This window comes from Schistocerca nitens, chromosome 2 (assembly GCF_023898315.1).
Source record: "Schistocerca nitens isolate TAMUIC-IGC-003100 chromosome 2, iqSchNite1.1, whole genome shotgun sequence".
Classification (NCBI taxonomy): Eukaryota; Metazoa; Arthropoda; class Insecta; order Orthoptera; family Acrididae; genus Schistocerca; species Schistocerca nitens.
The window spans coordinates 392,278,832-392,292,799 of record NC_064615.1 but is presented as its reverse complement, the minus strand read 5'-3'; the positions used below and the strand labels follow the sequence as shown (position 1 = coordinate 392,292,799).

The window sequence follows — 13,968 nt, the reverse complement described above, 5'->3', positions numbered from 1 at the left end:
GTCATCCTGATTTAGGTTTTCCGTGATTTCCCTAAATCGCTTTAGGCAAACGCTGGACGTTTCCTTTGAAAGGGCATGGCCGTTTTCCTTGCCCATCCTTTCCTAATCCGAGCTTGTGCTCCGTCTCTAATGACCTCGTTGTTGGCGGAACTATAAACACTATCCTCCTCCCTCCACAGTGCCTACAGTTCTTCCTCGTTTTCACTGAGGATAGCAGTGTTATCAGCGAATATGATCACTGATATCTTTTCGGCTTGAATATTAATCCCATTTCTGAACCTTTCTTTTATTTCCGTCATTGCTTCTTCGATGTACAGATTGAACAATAGGAGCGAAAGACTACATTCCTGAGTTACACCCTTTCTAATCTGGGCACTTCGTTCTTGGTCTAGAATATGAATTAAAAACACGAGGCGCGTTTTGCACAGTTCATGTTTCATAGTATCCGTCCTAAACGGGAGAGCCATTGTGTTCTGGACGAGTCATTTCATTTAAAGGAAACTGCATACGCTGATGAAGAGCTGTTGTTGTTGTTGTTGGTAATTAAAATCTCACGGCCTACGCAGCCGGCTGGCGGGTGGAGACCAACCTGTTGCTTTGGTTGCAGACGTGTGCGACGGCTGGGAGTGCAGCCACTACGCCATCTGCGAGAGCGACGGGCGCGGCGGCGCGCACTGCGCATGCGTCGAGGAGTGCGCCGACGTGAGTACCGCAGCTGCACTGTGGGGGCGGCGCTGGCTGAATGAGACACTTGTCACTGCCTCCACTCTCAAATCAAACTGCGCTTGGAAAGACACACATCCACCGATGCGGGGTACCAGCAGCGACCAGAATGGTAAACATGAAACGAGGACAACAAAGGAGAGTTCTCAGCCTAATAACGAACGGCGGTGTTTATTACATCAAATTTCACTTCTTATTTAAACCTCCCCTCCTTTCCTCTGTCCTTTCCCCGGGCTCCCTCTTCCACCCTTCCATCCTGTTTTCACCTCACCTCTCTCTGCCTCCCCCCCCCCCCCGAGTCCTTTTGTATACCTCTCCTCTTCCTTTCCCCACTCCCTGTCGCGTCTGCCCAGCACCCACTCCCCTCTCTTGTGGGTCCTCGTCCTCCATCTGCTCCTTTCCCCCCTCCTCCACTTCGTTTTTTCCTCTTCTTCCCCCCCCCCTTTCCTTTCCCCTCATCTGTCATCTGTCCAGGATCCCCCCGTCTGCCCTCGGATGTGGTATGTCATATTTGTGCCCAATTTGTTAGTGCGGTGTTCAAGTGAATGTTCAGTGTTGTTCGCCTTTTCGAAGTGTTGCGAACAGAAACCATGCTGTCGCTGGGTGTGAATTTTATATCTCTTGCGAACAGAAACCAGCCTGATGCAGTGTTTTTTTAATTGTCTGTCTATTATTTTACCTATCTGCTTCATATGTATTTTATTAGCATCATCAACCCTTTGTTTTATGTTTCAAGTTCCACGATTTTCCGCCATTTTACCATTTAAGTCACCGATTTTATCGCCTGCTCTTATTATTTATTATCTTCATCTTTTTAAAACAAATTCTGTATGCTGAAGAGTGGTGTACTAAGATGCTGCCAGTCCGCCCCCTTCGGGGGGAATCGAAACTCAATAAAGCAAAAAAAAATTCTTTTTTCAGTGAACTCCCCCTTCAGTTCAATGCACATTCTGCAGAGAGTACATTCCCTTACTGAACTTCTCTTGCGAAAGAGTCATCTACGATTGCCACAACCCCTTCACTAGTATTCCAGCTACAAATCTCTGGTAATCACGTGAGTGCGCCTAATAATCAGAGGATGTCGAATTTGGCGAGCACAAAATGTTTTACAACAACTCGTACCTCAAGTCTGTTACACCAAGATACTCCTTTCCACGCAGATGCGCTGTATAGTGATAGTTAATGTGGTCGACTTCTGAATATTACAGCTCCACATCTACAGTTACATTAGACAAGCCACCTTACGGTGTGTGACAAAGGGTAGATTGTGTACCACTGCCACTTTCCCTTTCCTGTTTCAGACATGAATGTTGCACAGCTATTGGCAAACATTCGCACGAACTCGAATGTGTTTAATTTTACCATAATACTGTTTTCACGAAATACACTGACTCCCATTCTCGGAATTTAAGCACCCTGCAATGCAAAATGCTTCTCTTGTAGCATATGCCACTAGAGTTATAAGAGTATTTCCATGACGGTTTCACACCGACTGAACAAACCTGAAACGAAACGCACTGCTCTTATTTGGTTCTTTATTTCCTCTATCTGGTAACGTCACCACATTGACGACGAAAACCCAACTGTCGGTCGGACAAGGGTTTTGCTATTTACTTTCTTCTGAGGTGGACTTCTGGCATCTACCTTTCCTACAGTTAGTTCTATGTGGTAATTCCACCATCAATTGTCACTTGCTGTGACTGTGCACGTCTGTATCAGTATCGAAGAAATCGTGATTGATTCAGCGAAAACCGAAGCAGGTGCAATGTACCCGCAAAACAGTAACTGAAAAACATGTCAGCGGAAATATGATACGAAGTCCACTTCATGCAATGTAATATGGAAACCTCTCTGGAAAAATAATCCCGCTTAATCCAACAACTCTCCCCCAGTACACATATGTTTTCTGCACGTTCCGATTTCGATGACGGAATGGCGATTTATTTGACATCGATGTCGACGTGCACTGTCCCAACTGGTGTCCTCTAAGCAATATTCTGAAGCCGTTCGTATTTAAAGTTGAATGTCTCGAATAAAGCGCAGCTGGGTAGAAAGGCACTTCTTCATATACAGAACAATTTATAGCTGCTACCCCGATTACAGTGTCAATTGCTGATGGTGATAGCGTAGTCCTTCGTTTAGCCTATTGTCAAACTGCCGTTGTGTGTAAGATGTCGCGATAATGAAAAGTGGCATTTTTTATTATACAGTACAGCTATCTTCTATTTTATCATGGGATTTGTGAAAAGGCTTACGTATTGTTCGCCAATTATCGTTTTACTGTTTGCAAACTATATAATAAGAGGAATTCCTTTTGCGGATCCGAAATTGTTGATGATTACCTTTCCGGGAGATGAAATCGACTTTCCCTTTTTTGCATTATTGCCCCGACTTCTGCTTACAACTTACATTATTGTTTCGCCATTGGTTTGAACACGCTATTGATCTAGAGCAACGATCCACAAGCACAGATTGTGTGAATTCAAAATTTTTCGCTCGTTATGGTGAGAAATTGTGTTGACACCAGATGCGAAGCTGATGTTGTGTTCCTACATTCACTCAAAGCCTTCAATACCTTTCGAATGATACACAAAATTATTGCCTACAGGATATCATATCATGTAGGTGATTATATTAAAGATTTCTTGTCATACAAAATTTCTCATTTCATTTTCAATTGATTGACATCATAGGAAGCAAAACCAGCGTCGACATATAATGAGAAAGGGCTGTGAAACAGGGAAGACAGAAAGATCAGGAGTCAGTGCCACCTCAACAACATATGATCAGAGACAGAGCACACACTCTGGAAGGGGAAGGAAATCGGCCATGCCCTTTTGCAGCACAGCAATACTCCATTCTCATGAACTGATTTAGACATCGAAAAATCTAAATCTGCATGATCGGATCGAGGTTTGAACTATGATCCTGAATCCGAGTCCATTGTTTCAACCAACGGGCCTATACCATGTACGATGTATAACAGTTCGTAGGCACTGTAATATAAAAAGAGCGACCAGTGCTTGACGAAAGGATTGGCACTTGATCCTCAACGTAGACAAGTACAATGCAAGTTACGTAGCCAGACGTGGACACCCGATCCAAGGTGCGTTCACCATAATCTGTCACAGTATTCATGTATTCTGTGCAATTGATCTGAAACAATTTAAAGTGCAATGACTTAATACATCCGCTAATACTTTTAAGGGCGCCAAATTGGCGTTCATCGGAAGACACTGGGAAGTGTAAATTTATACGCTAAGCAAGTCACTGATGTGTGCTTATTTCTTGGATTTTGTTTCTCAGTGTGGGTCTGTCAAGAAGTTAAATTAATAGCAGAGAGAGAGAAAGAGAGAATAAAAAACTACCGCGTTATTCGTCGCTGGTTTGTTTGGTAGGCACTAGAAGTCATTGAAAGGCTCAACAATCTTCATCGCGTGACACTACAATAAAAACTCTGTTTATCACGGAAAGGCTTGATGCCGAAATTCCGAGAGGATTGTTCCAAGAATAGTCAAGAAAACATATTGCCTATTTCCCACACATCTTTCATAATGAACTGAACGATGAACTTATAGAAAACCAGGGTTTCACAGAGGCTGCTTACCTCCAGATGTTCTTCATGCCAACCATATACTAACGAAATAGTGAATAGTATAAAATACGAGGGTTATTCCGAAAGTAAGGGACGATCGGTCGCGAAATAGAAAATACAGTGAAAATTTGATGAAGCTTTGCACAGATGCGTTGGGCACTGTGTCCAGTTCGCCTGTCAATCGCTTCATGCCGCTCTTTTCAGTTCTGAGCTCACAGTGAGAACGTATAAAGGTGGCTAGAAATTAGCATCTCCTGCCAAGTATGAGGGCCTGGCGAAATATTTCGCCTGAAGCTATGCAATCCACGTAACATAACTGTCATGCGGTTCGTTCTACAAGTCAATTCTCGGCCGTACTCTGCAGGGGCAATGAAGATGCTCCTACAGCGTTTTCGATGGGAAATGTTTGATCACCCACAATACAGCCCGTAATTGGCTTCCCCTGAGGTTCATCTCTGCTCAGATGAACCGCTGGCTATGAAGACAATATTTTGACACAGACAACGAGCTGCAGACCAGAGTAGACAATTGTCGAAAAGCACTGGCGGCTGTCTTCTGTAACGGGAGACTTGAAAAGTTGGTACAACGATACGACAGATGTCTAAGTCTGAGCGGCGATTGTGTAGAGAAGTAGCTGGAAGGTGTAGCTAACCGTTGCAAATAAAACAGTTTTGATTTTCACTGTGGTTTCCATTTCGCGACCTATCTTTTCTTACTTTCCGAATAGCCCTCGTAACACTTTTACACTATGGACCTCCCGCTACACACTGTACGATGGTTTTTATACTACAAATGTCCTCATAGGCGTGGACGAGCAAGTATACCGATAATCTGTCTGATAGTGATGCTCCAGGTAAAACTAAACGAGAGCAGGAAACGCAGTCTATGGCTAGCACTATATGAAGGTAAGCACTCCCAGTACAGAACCACTATAAGTACGGAATTAGTATGGGCAGCACGTTCTTGTAGATGAGACTTCTGATTTTGAAACGTGTTTCAGACGGAGAGTCCAGTGTGCGGCTCGGACGGTGTCACCTACAAGAACATCTGTGAGTTGCAGAAGTACTCGTGCCTGGAAGAGACGGCGATCTCTGTTGTGAAGGAACAGCCTTGTGGTAAGTGTCACTGTCTATTAACAACAAAGAGTCAGTATCTCAGTATTTATTCTCTCACTTTACTTTGCGTCGCATGATCAGAAATACTGACTAGCGTACTCATATGTGTTAAAGCGTGAAGGGTATAGCCTCAGATTATGCTATAACATAGATGGGGGTATTCCATTTTGGCGTCTCCTCGTAACAGATTTACGATCAGGGTTTATTACTCTAATAATTGGCTTATCTAGAGAAGAACCCCACAACCCAACGTTGAGGGGCACGCTTACTCCTCTATTCCTTGGGTAGCCCACCCAGTATTGCAGATTCCTACAAAGACCTGACTTCATAGAAGCACAGAAATCCTCCCGCAGGGTATTTTGATAAGGAGGTGTTCCCCAGGATACGCATAAAAATGAAATTTATGTGACCAGTATACTCTGAACTATCACATGCTACTTGTAACCTCTTTCTGAGTGATTCGAAGTGAGACGCTCACCTTGTAGTAGAGATATGCGTGTGACAATTCGCAATTCTATCACTTTCAAAATGCTTCAGGACAATGCTGGAGCGATTCCTTCAATGAGGCTGCCATCTACTTCCTGCCTCACTCAAGCCAGCTAGTGCCATTGAACCAGAGTCTAAGCTTCGCCCTGTCAGTATACTTTCTCGTCTAGCTGCTTCACTTAAGACTATTGAACTAATGTCGGTCGGACACCAGAGATACGACTGTTTAATAAATTCACCAATCCTTAGACCTTTTGAATCTATGCACCATGCTCTCAGCCAATGGCTCAATTAACTTGTTCCACACTTCTCATCACCCCCTCATCCCGGCTTACCGTCTTTCGAATCTTATAATATGCGAAGATAATTAACTTGTTCCACACTTCTCATCACCCCCTCATCCCGGCTTACCATCTTTCGAATCCTATAATATGCGAACACATGGACGTGGACAACTCCTCACCATTAGTAACATCACTGAAACGCTAGTTTACAGTATTCGTATTACAACCTTCTTAGACTGTTTTCCCGTTATTCCATAAACTTTTATTTCTCGGAAAAGTCTAATACACTGTTACTGTTCTAAGTACATAATCCAGTTCATAATTAACTTTCATTATGTACTCTAATTTCCAATTAATTCTTACTTCAAGACGAGCAGCCTACGTATAAGCTGTATGTGGCCAGTCTCTTATTTAGAAGTCAAATAGATTTGTGTCATAGGTAAGTTCCTAAACAGTACAAACTAACATAAACAAACTCAAAACCATTTGGAGCTGAAGAGCTACTCGCTACATGACGATCCAAAGATTAATATGCTGTGGTGAGTTTCCAATTCTGAGACTCGAAAGTCAAAGTCTGTGGTACGAAACTCCTGGCAGTTTCGTACACGAGCCAAGGGCCGTCAACGTACACACCACGAACACCGATCATCGAAAGTTCCTCCCGTTTTTCACGTTTTGCCGAAGGAGTTTACCGTTAATATTTCGTGTCAACAAAATAGAAAGATATAACTTCTGTCGCCTCTCAAACATATTTCACGGAGAATCTTCCCAGAAACGGACAACAGCAACTACCTCTTCAACATCTTGAATGAGATCTTGATATACAGGATGTTTAAAAATATGTACGGGAGGTAGTATTGGTCGCAACTATAAAAAAAGTTCTCGTAAGGATATGTCTGGAAACCAAAACATGTTGAGATACGGGTCACTTCCAACTCTCTGTTAGTCGAACTAGACACTATAGGCAGAGCTGCCAAGTGGTTACAACGCATACTGACACATCTGGCAGCCTTTCTTCCCGGTGAATCACGCACTCTGTCAAAATACACCTGTTTCCATCCGAATTGCGGCATACGCACTGGTTACGCGCACCCGTAACTTCTACACACAATGGACTCGCATTCGGCAGGACGATGAACCAAATCCACACCCTGCCATCCCGAGTTAGGTTTTCTGTGATTCCCCTAAATTGCAAATGCCAGTATGGTTCCTTTCCCACACTTTCGCGGCTTTTGCTCCGTCTCTTACGGCCGTGCTGTCTACCTGACGTTAAACTCTAATTTTGCTTCCTGTAACGTCTGCACACATGTTGGAGATACAGCAATACCTTCAAACGTCCTCATACCCAGGAATCTAATGGAATAAGGACCGGCGAATGATGCGGCCATGCAACTGAACCTCCTCGATCGCTCCATAGCCTATGAAACGTTGCGGTGAGGTACTGTCGCACAATCCGTAGAACACGCGGTGGAGCCTCGTTCTGCATAAAACGCAGTCGTTGTCTTTGTGCAAGGGCCACATTCTCCAAATAGCGCTGGTAATTCATCGCGCGGAAGTCGGTGATACACAGTATATGTTAATCTGTTTGACAAACTATACGGCACTATGAGTCTATCACCGGTAATTTCCAAGAATGTTTGCCTATTGGAGCCGCGGGCTCCAAACGATAGATACCGAACGTGCGATTCTAAATCCATCACGCGACTGTGATGGCGGGCGTTGTGAGATGCTAGGAAAACCCAAACGATTTATGACGGTAGTGCGTGGGATATAGACGTTTCTTCGGCCGATTGCCTCACGTGGAAAAATCTAATTCCATGCTTATGCAATGCAGAGAATAGCTTGAATTTTTGTCGGAAATGTGACAGTCTAGCCATATGTTTGCGTGTCATTGATCGAGTCTATCCAGGTTACGACAAAAAGGGAATGCGTCCCGTAGCATACACATCCAATCGACTTTCTCACGACGACAACGTCGACAGCGAGTGAGATAAGTCGTTTCCTTTGTATTTACAACTATTTCAGTAACGCTCTTCTTTTGTCATTGCTGTAGTGACCACGAAATACATGCTCATAACGTCCGCCACCACAGTCGCGTGATCGATTTAGAATCGCACGCGGCTTCGATAGGCAAACGTTCTCGGAAATTACCCTATCATCGACCATTTCTGCTCATACATCGTTTACTGAAGCGATCCTAAAGTCTCACCTCTGTGACTGCTCGAGGATTTGCATCTGCCCACACTTGCGTATTATGGTAGTTTACTATGCCATCTCTCGTGAGTCCTGCCCACAACACCAAATACTACACGTTACCGGTCACAAGTAAAACGTCCCAATCTCAACAATTATTGGTTCCCAATACTGCCTCCTACAGGCAGGGCCGTTGCTAGGTGCTTTGCTGACACGGGCAAAAATTGAAGACGTTACCCTCCCTCTTTTTTTATAGCCATCGGTCTCCGCGAGATCTCTCCTCCTCAGCCACCACCAACAGCCTACGGGACAACAACGCAATCTCCTTCCACAGACAGACAGCAACTCATTTCTAGGTGAACTGCACCTACTTTTTCTCCTTTTAGGTATGTTGAAAGAGAATTACAAAACCTAGCTTGTGAATAAGTGATCGATTATCCTCAGGAAATAATAGTAAAGTAAAGACATCAACAGAATCACTCAATACGACTGACGCCTGACGAATGATCTGCAGAGATAAAAACAAAAAGAGGAACTGAGGGAGTTATGGAATCAAGTCGAAACACGATCACAGGCCGGCGCACGTGCGCTGCTCCAGTGCTCGATAGAGATGAATCAAGGTCATGTTTGTTTCCATTTTGTACTCAGTAGGGGCTGCTTTAGTTGTGAGGTAGGTAGAGGCAATGTGTTTTCTTTCATCAAAGTAAAGACTTAATAAGCAACTATTCCGTGTGCTTTTAAAAACAATTCGATCTTTTGATACTTATTTTTTCATTTTTTGCTCCTCATTTGCTCAATTTTTTCGCCGTTTGATTTGAAATTAATTTTTTCCGCCCTTTTCTGCCTGTGGAATTTGACGGCCTGGTTGGCCGCCTAGTCTTGCCTAGCGGTAGAAACAGCTCTGCTTATAGAAATACGCGACACTTTATGTTAAACACTTTGTATACAAAATGATTCACAATTTCTATTACAGGCTTCTATGGATTGCAAGGGGACTTAGTAGATGAAGTTTTGCTGAGGAACCCAAGTCCAGAAATGTACCGTTTGGCTGTAAAATAAGTTTGAGGATCGTATAACTTTCAGAAGTCCCGTTTCACGGTACCCACACAGCTGAGACACTGAGCCATGACCTGTTGCACGGGACGTCCCTGCTGTTCGTTCCACAAGGTGTACCCGTGACACACGATCCATACACACGATCGACAATCCCTGCGGTGTTGCCGCCGCCAGAATTCGTATACAGGGGTCTCATACACAGGACATTTCGAACGATACCGAAAGAAAAAAGTAAAGTGGAGTTAAATCTGGAAATCGTGGTTACCAAGGAGACGGTCCACGCCGACCTATCCACCTTTCATCATATGTTTGGCTGAGATTTTCGCGGACACCACGTGCAAAATGAACGGGTGCGTGTCGGAACCGCATTTTCTGACGGAATCGTAGTGGTTAGACTTCCAGTAACTCCACTAGTACCTTTTGCCTTCTTCTGAGTTTTTGTGCGCATCGTGAAGCGGGAGATTTAAAAGTGATCCGATCTTCAAACTCATGTTAAATCCAAACATTACATTTCTGAACATTGGTTCCTTATCAGAACTCAGTCTAGTAAGTCGTCCCTACAACACGTACAAGCCTGTAATAGGAAACACCCTGTACTCTAAATGGTGCAAAATCGAAACTTACATGCTTGCTGCGCTCTTCGTCTTCCCCGCAGTCGTGATTGTGTGACTAATCTTTCTTATAACCCCTCTTCTTGAAGTTGTCCTTAGATCTTTGAAAACTGCGTCTCGAAGTGTCCTTTCCAGACGACTTCAGTAGCTGGTGATTTACAGAATACCAGCCGCTCTAATATATGCCCTGTTGTGTATACACTTGATGTTGCCGGTGGTTTGTCCAAGGCACTGGAGAGCTAGAAGAAACACTTCCTAAGCTTGAATTTTCTAGACGAACATCGAAGTCCATTATACATACGCATCTTTTTGGGATGTACTTTTGATCTCTCATATGTTGCAACACTCTTTTTTATTTTATGTCTCTGGGTGCAATCCCAGCCAAGCAGCATAAATTTTCATTGATTCACGTTTCATACACGAACTGACGACTCTGAAATGACCACGTTATAGAAGAAGAAATACCTTGTGCACCTTTAAATTTATAGCAGATGGACAATCACATGAATCATCATCTCAGGGAACACGTGCTTATCTACGAGTTTCCATGTATTACATACGTCTTTGTGATGTCTGTTTTTTTCGGACATGTCGGAAAGAACAGGCACCAAATGTATAATTCATGCCGGGACGGCCAGTTATTCCTCCAGTGCGGATGTACACCAAACTCGAACCCTTACGGGAATCGGCGAGATGCCGCGAGTAATGAGGATAATGGGCAAGAGGCATTACGTTTGTAATGTGTGGATAAGTTGAGAATTTGGGTCTAGCGTGCTAGGGTAAACCTTGAAGTTGCGATGACCACTGTGTCCGGATGGCGCAGTCGTCAGAGCATTTGTCTAGTAAGCAGGAGACCTGGCTTCGAACCCCGATCCGGCAGAAATTTCCCCGTTGATTTAAATCAATGCTCCCTTTATGTATCCATACTTTGCCTTTTTAATGTGGATGATAACGAAGCTGGCGCTACTTTGACAAAAGAGATATTCAGTGACTGTACAGATAAAGCGGGTCTTTGTCCCTAAAATCAACGTCTTTCGACAAAGAGTAGGTACATTATACGTTCTTATAAGAATAGGTCAACGTTTAAAGCTGCTCATGCCGCTGCAGTAGGTCTGAGAAAATTATTAGGCAGCACACTTTCAATATGGTGACCAAGGAGACGGTCCACACCGATCTATCCACTCTGGAAACGTCATTTATTTACGGGACCTGATACTGAGGGATGAAGGATGGCGTGGAGGAGGAGGAGGAGGAAGGGATAGGCTATTTTTTCCGTTTACGTACTTACTTATTTTACGTAGTTGCTCATAATACCTTCTCAGAACAGGCTACGTAGAAAATTTTCCCGCAACTTTATAAAGTAATTAGACTTGTTAAATTCTGACGGGTGAAAGATTCTCCCAAACTAAAACGTCCCTGCTCCCGTTTTCGTCCATCTGGCTCTTTACCTTGGTTCCCAGAAATTCTTCACGCAGATTGTATTCTAAAAATCATAAAAGCGGTGGTGCACTAATTAATTTAAGAAAAATGCGGAGTGAAGTTAAGCAAAGCAAGTACTGTTCAGCCAGCTTTCACGCAGAAGACGTTCATGCCCTTCACAACAGTAACTAATTGTTCATCTGCGCAAAATTCACAGTTAATTTTGGGATAGCAGCAATTCTAGTAGTACTTCTTGGGTACCACCTGGAAACGTTCTAGTTGTTGTTGTTGTTGCTACTGTGGTCTTCAGTCCAGAGACTGGTTTGATGCAGCTCTCCATGCTACTCTATCCTGTGCAAGCTTCTTCATCTCCCAGTACCTACTGCAAACTACATCCTTCTGAATCTGCTTAGTGTATTCATCTCTTGGACACCCCCTATGATTTTTACCCTCGACGCTGCCCTTCAATACTAAATTGATGATCCCTTGATGCCTCAGAACACGTGCTACCTACCGATCCCTTCCTCTAGTCAAGTCTAGTCTAGTGCCACAAATTCCTCTTCTCCCCAGTTCTATTCAGTACCTCCTCATCAGTTACGTGATCTACCCATCTAATCTTCAGCATTCTTCTGTAGCACCACATTTCGAAAGTTTCTATTCTCTTCTTGTCCAAACTATTTATCGTCCATGTTTCACTTCCATACAAATACTTTCAGAAAAGATTTCCTGACATTTAAACCTATACTCGATGTTAACAAATTTCTCTTCTTCAGAAACGCTTTTCTTGCCACTACCAGTCTACATTTTATATCCTCTCTACTTCGATCGACATCAGTTATTTTGCTCCCCATTTACGACTTTAAATATGTCATTTCCTAATCTAATTCCCTCAGCATCATTTGATTTAATTCGACTACATTCCATTATCCTTGTTTTGCTTTTGTTGATGTTCATCTTATATCCTCCTTTCAAGACACTGTCCATTCCGTTCAACTGCTCTTCCAGATCCTTTGCTGTCTCTGATATAATTACAACGTCATCCGCAAACCTCGAAGTTTTAATTTCTTCTCCGTGGATTTTAATTCCTATTCCGAACTTTTCTTTTGTTTCCTTTACTGCTTGCTCAATATACAGATTGAATAACATCGGGAATTGGCTGCAACCCTATGTCACTCCCTTCCCAACCACTGCTTTCCTTTCATGCCCCTCTACTCTTATAACTGCCATCTGGTTTCTGTGCAAATTGTAAATAGCCTTTCGCTTCCTGTATTTTACCCCTGCCACCTTCAGAATTTGTAAGAGAGTATTCCAGTTAACATTGTCAAATTTTTTCTCTAAGTCTACAAATGCTATGAACGTAAGTTTACCGTTACTTAATCTATTTTCTAAGATAAGTCGTATGGTCAGTATTGCCTCACGTGTTCCAACATTTCTACAGAATACAAACTTATCTTCTACCAGTTTTTCCATTCGTCTGTAAAGAATTTGTGTTAGTATTTTGCAGCCTTGACTTATTAAACTGATAGTTCGGTAATTTTCATAACTGTCATAACCTGCTTTCTTTGGTATTGGAATTATTATATTCTTCTTGAAGTTTGAAGGTATTTCGCCTGTCTCATACATCTTGCTCATGAGATGGAAGAGTTTTTTCATGGCTGACTCCCCCAAGGCTATTAGTAGTTCTAATGGAATGTTGTCCACTCCTGGGGCCTTGTTTCGTCTTAGGTCTTTCAGTGCTCTGTCAAACTCTCCACGCAGTATCATATTTCCCATTTCATCTTCATCTGCGTCCTCTCCCATTTCCATAATATTGTCCTCAAGTACATCGCCCTTGTATAGCCCTCTATATACTCCTTCCGCCTTTCTGCGTTCCCTTCTTTGCTTAGAACTGGGTTTCCATCAGAGATCTTGATATTCATACAAGTGGTTCTCTTTTCTCCAAAGATCTCTTTAATTTTTCTGTAGGCAGTATCTATCTTACCCCTAGTGATGCATACTTCTACATCCTTACATTTGTCCTCTAGCCATCCCTGCTCAGCCGTTTTGCACTTCCTGTCGAACTCATCTTGAGATGTTTGTATTCCTTTTTGCCTGCTTCATTTACTGCATTTTTATATTTTCTCCTTTCATCAGTTACGTTCAATATTTCTTCAGTTACCCAAGGATTTCTACTAGCCCTCGTCTTTTTACCTACTTGATCCTCTGCTGCCTTCACTATTTCATCTCTCGAAGCTACCCATTCTTCTTCTGTAGTATTTCTTTCCCCCGTTCTTGTCAATCGTTCCCTCTTGCTCTCTCTGAAAACCTCTAAAACCTCTGGTTCTTTCAGTTTATCCAGGTCCCATCTCCTTAAGTTTCCAACTTTTCCAGTTATTTTACATAAAATCTATCGTTGCCAAAAGCAAATGGTGAAAAGGAATTATTATCTACTTTCCTAAATTGACCGACGTGGGTTTCTCTTCTCATATGGAAGTTTATGAGCTGGC

General features: G+C 43.0%; 1 protein-coding gene across 1 annotated transcript in view; it reads left to right on the top strand.

Annotated features, from left to right (window-relative positions):
- The window catches only part of LOC126235046 (agrin-like), a 232,895-nt gene that overhangs the window by 38,740 nt on the left and 180,187 nt on the right, over positions 1-13,968 (top strand). The window contains exons 3-4 of the mRNA XM_049943782.1: positions 608-702; positions 5,319-5,433. Of these exons, the coding sequence (XP_049799739.1) occupies positions 608-702; positions 5,319-5,433 (210 nt within the window). The remainder of the gene's footprint in view (positions 1-607; positions 703-5,318; positions 5,434-13,968) is intronic.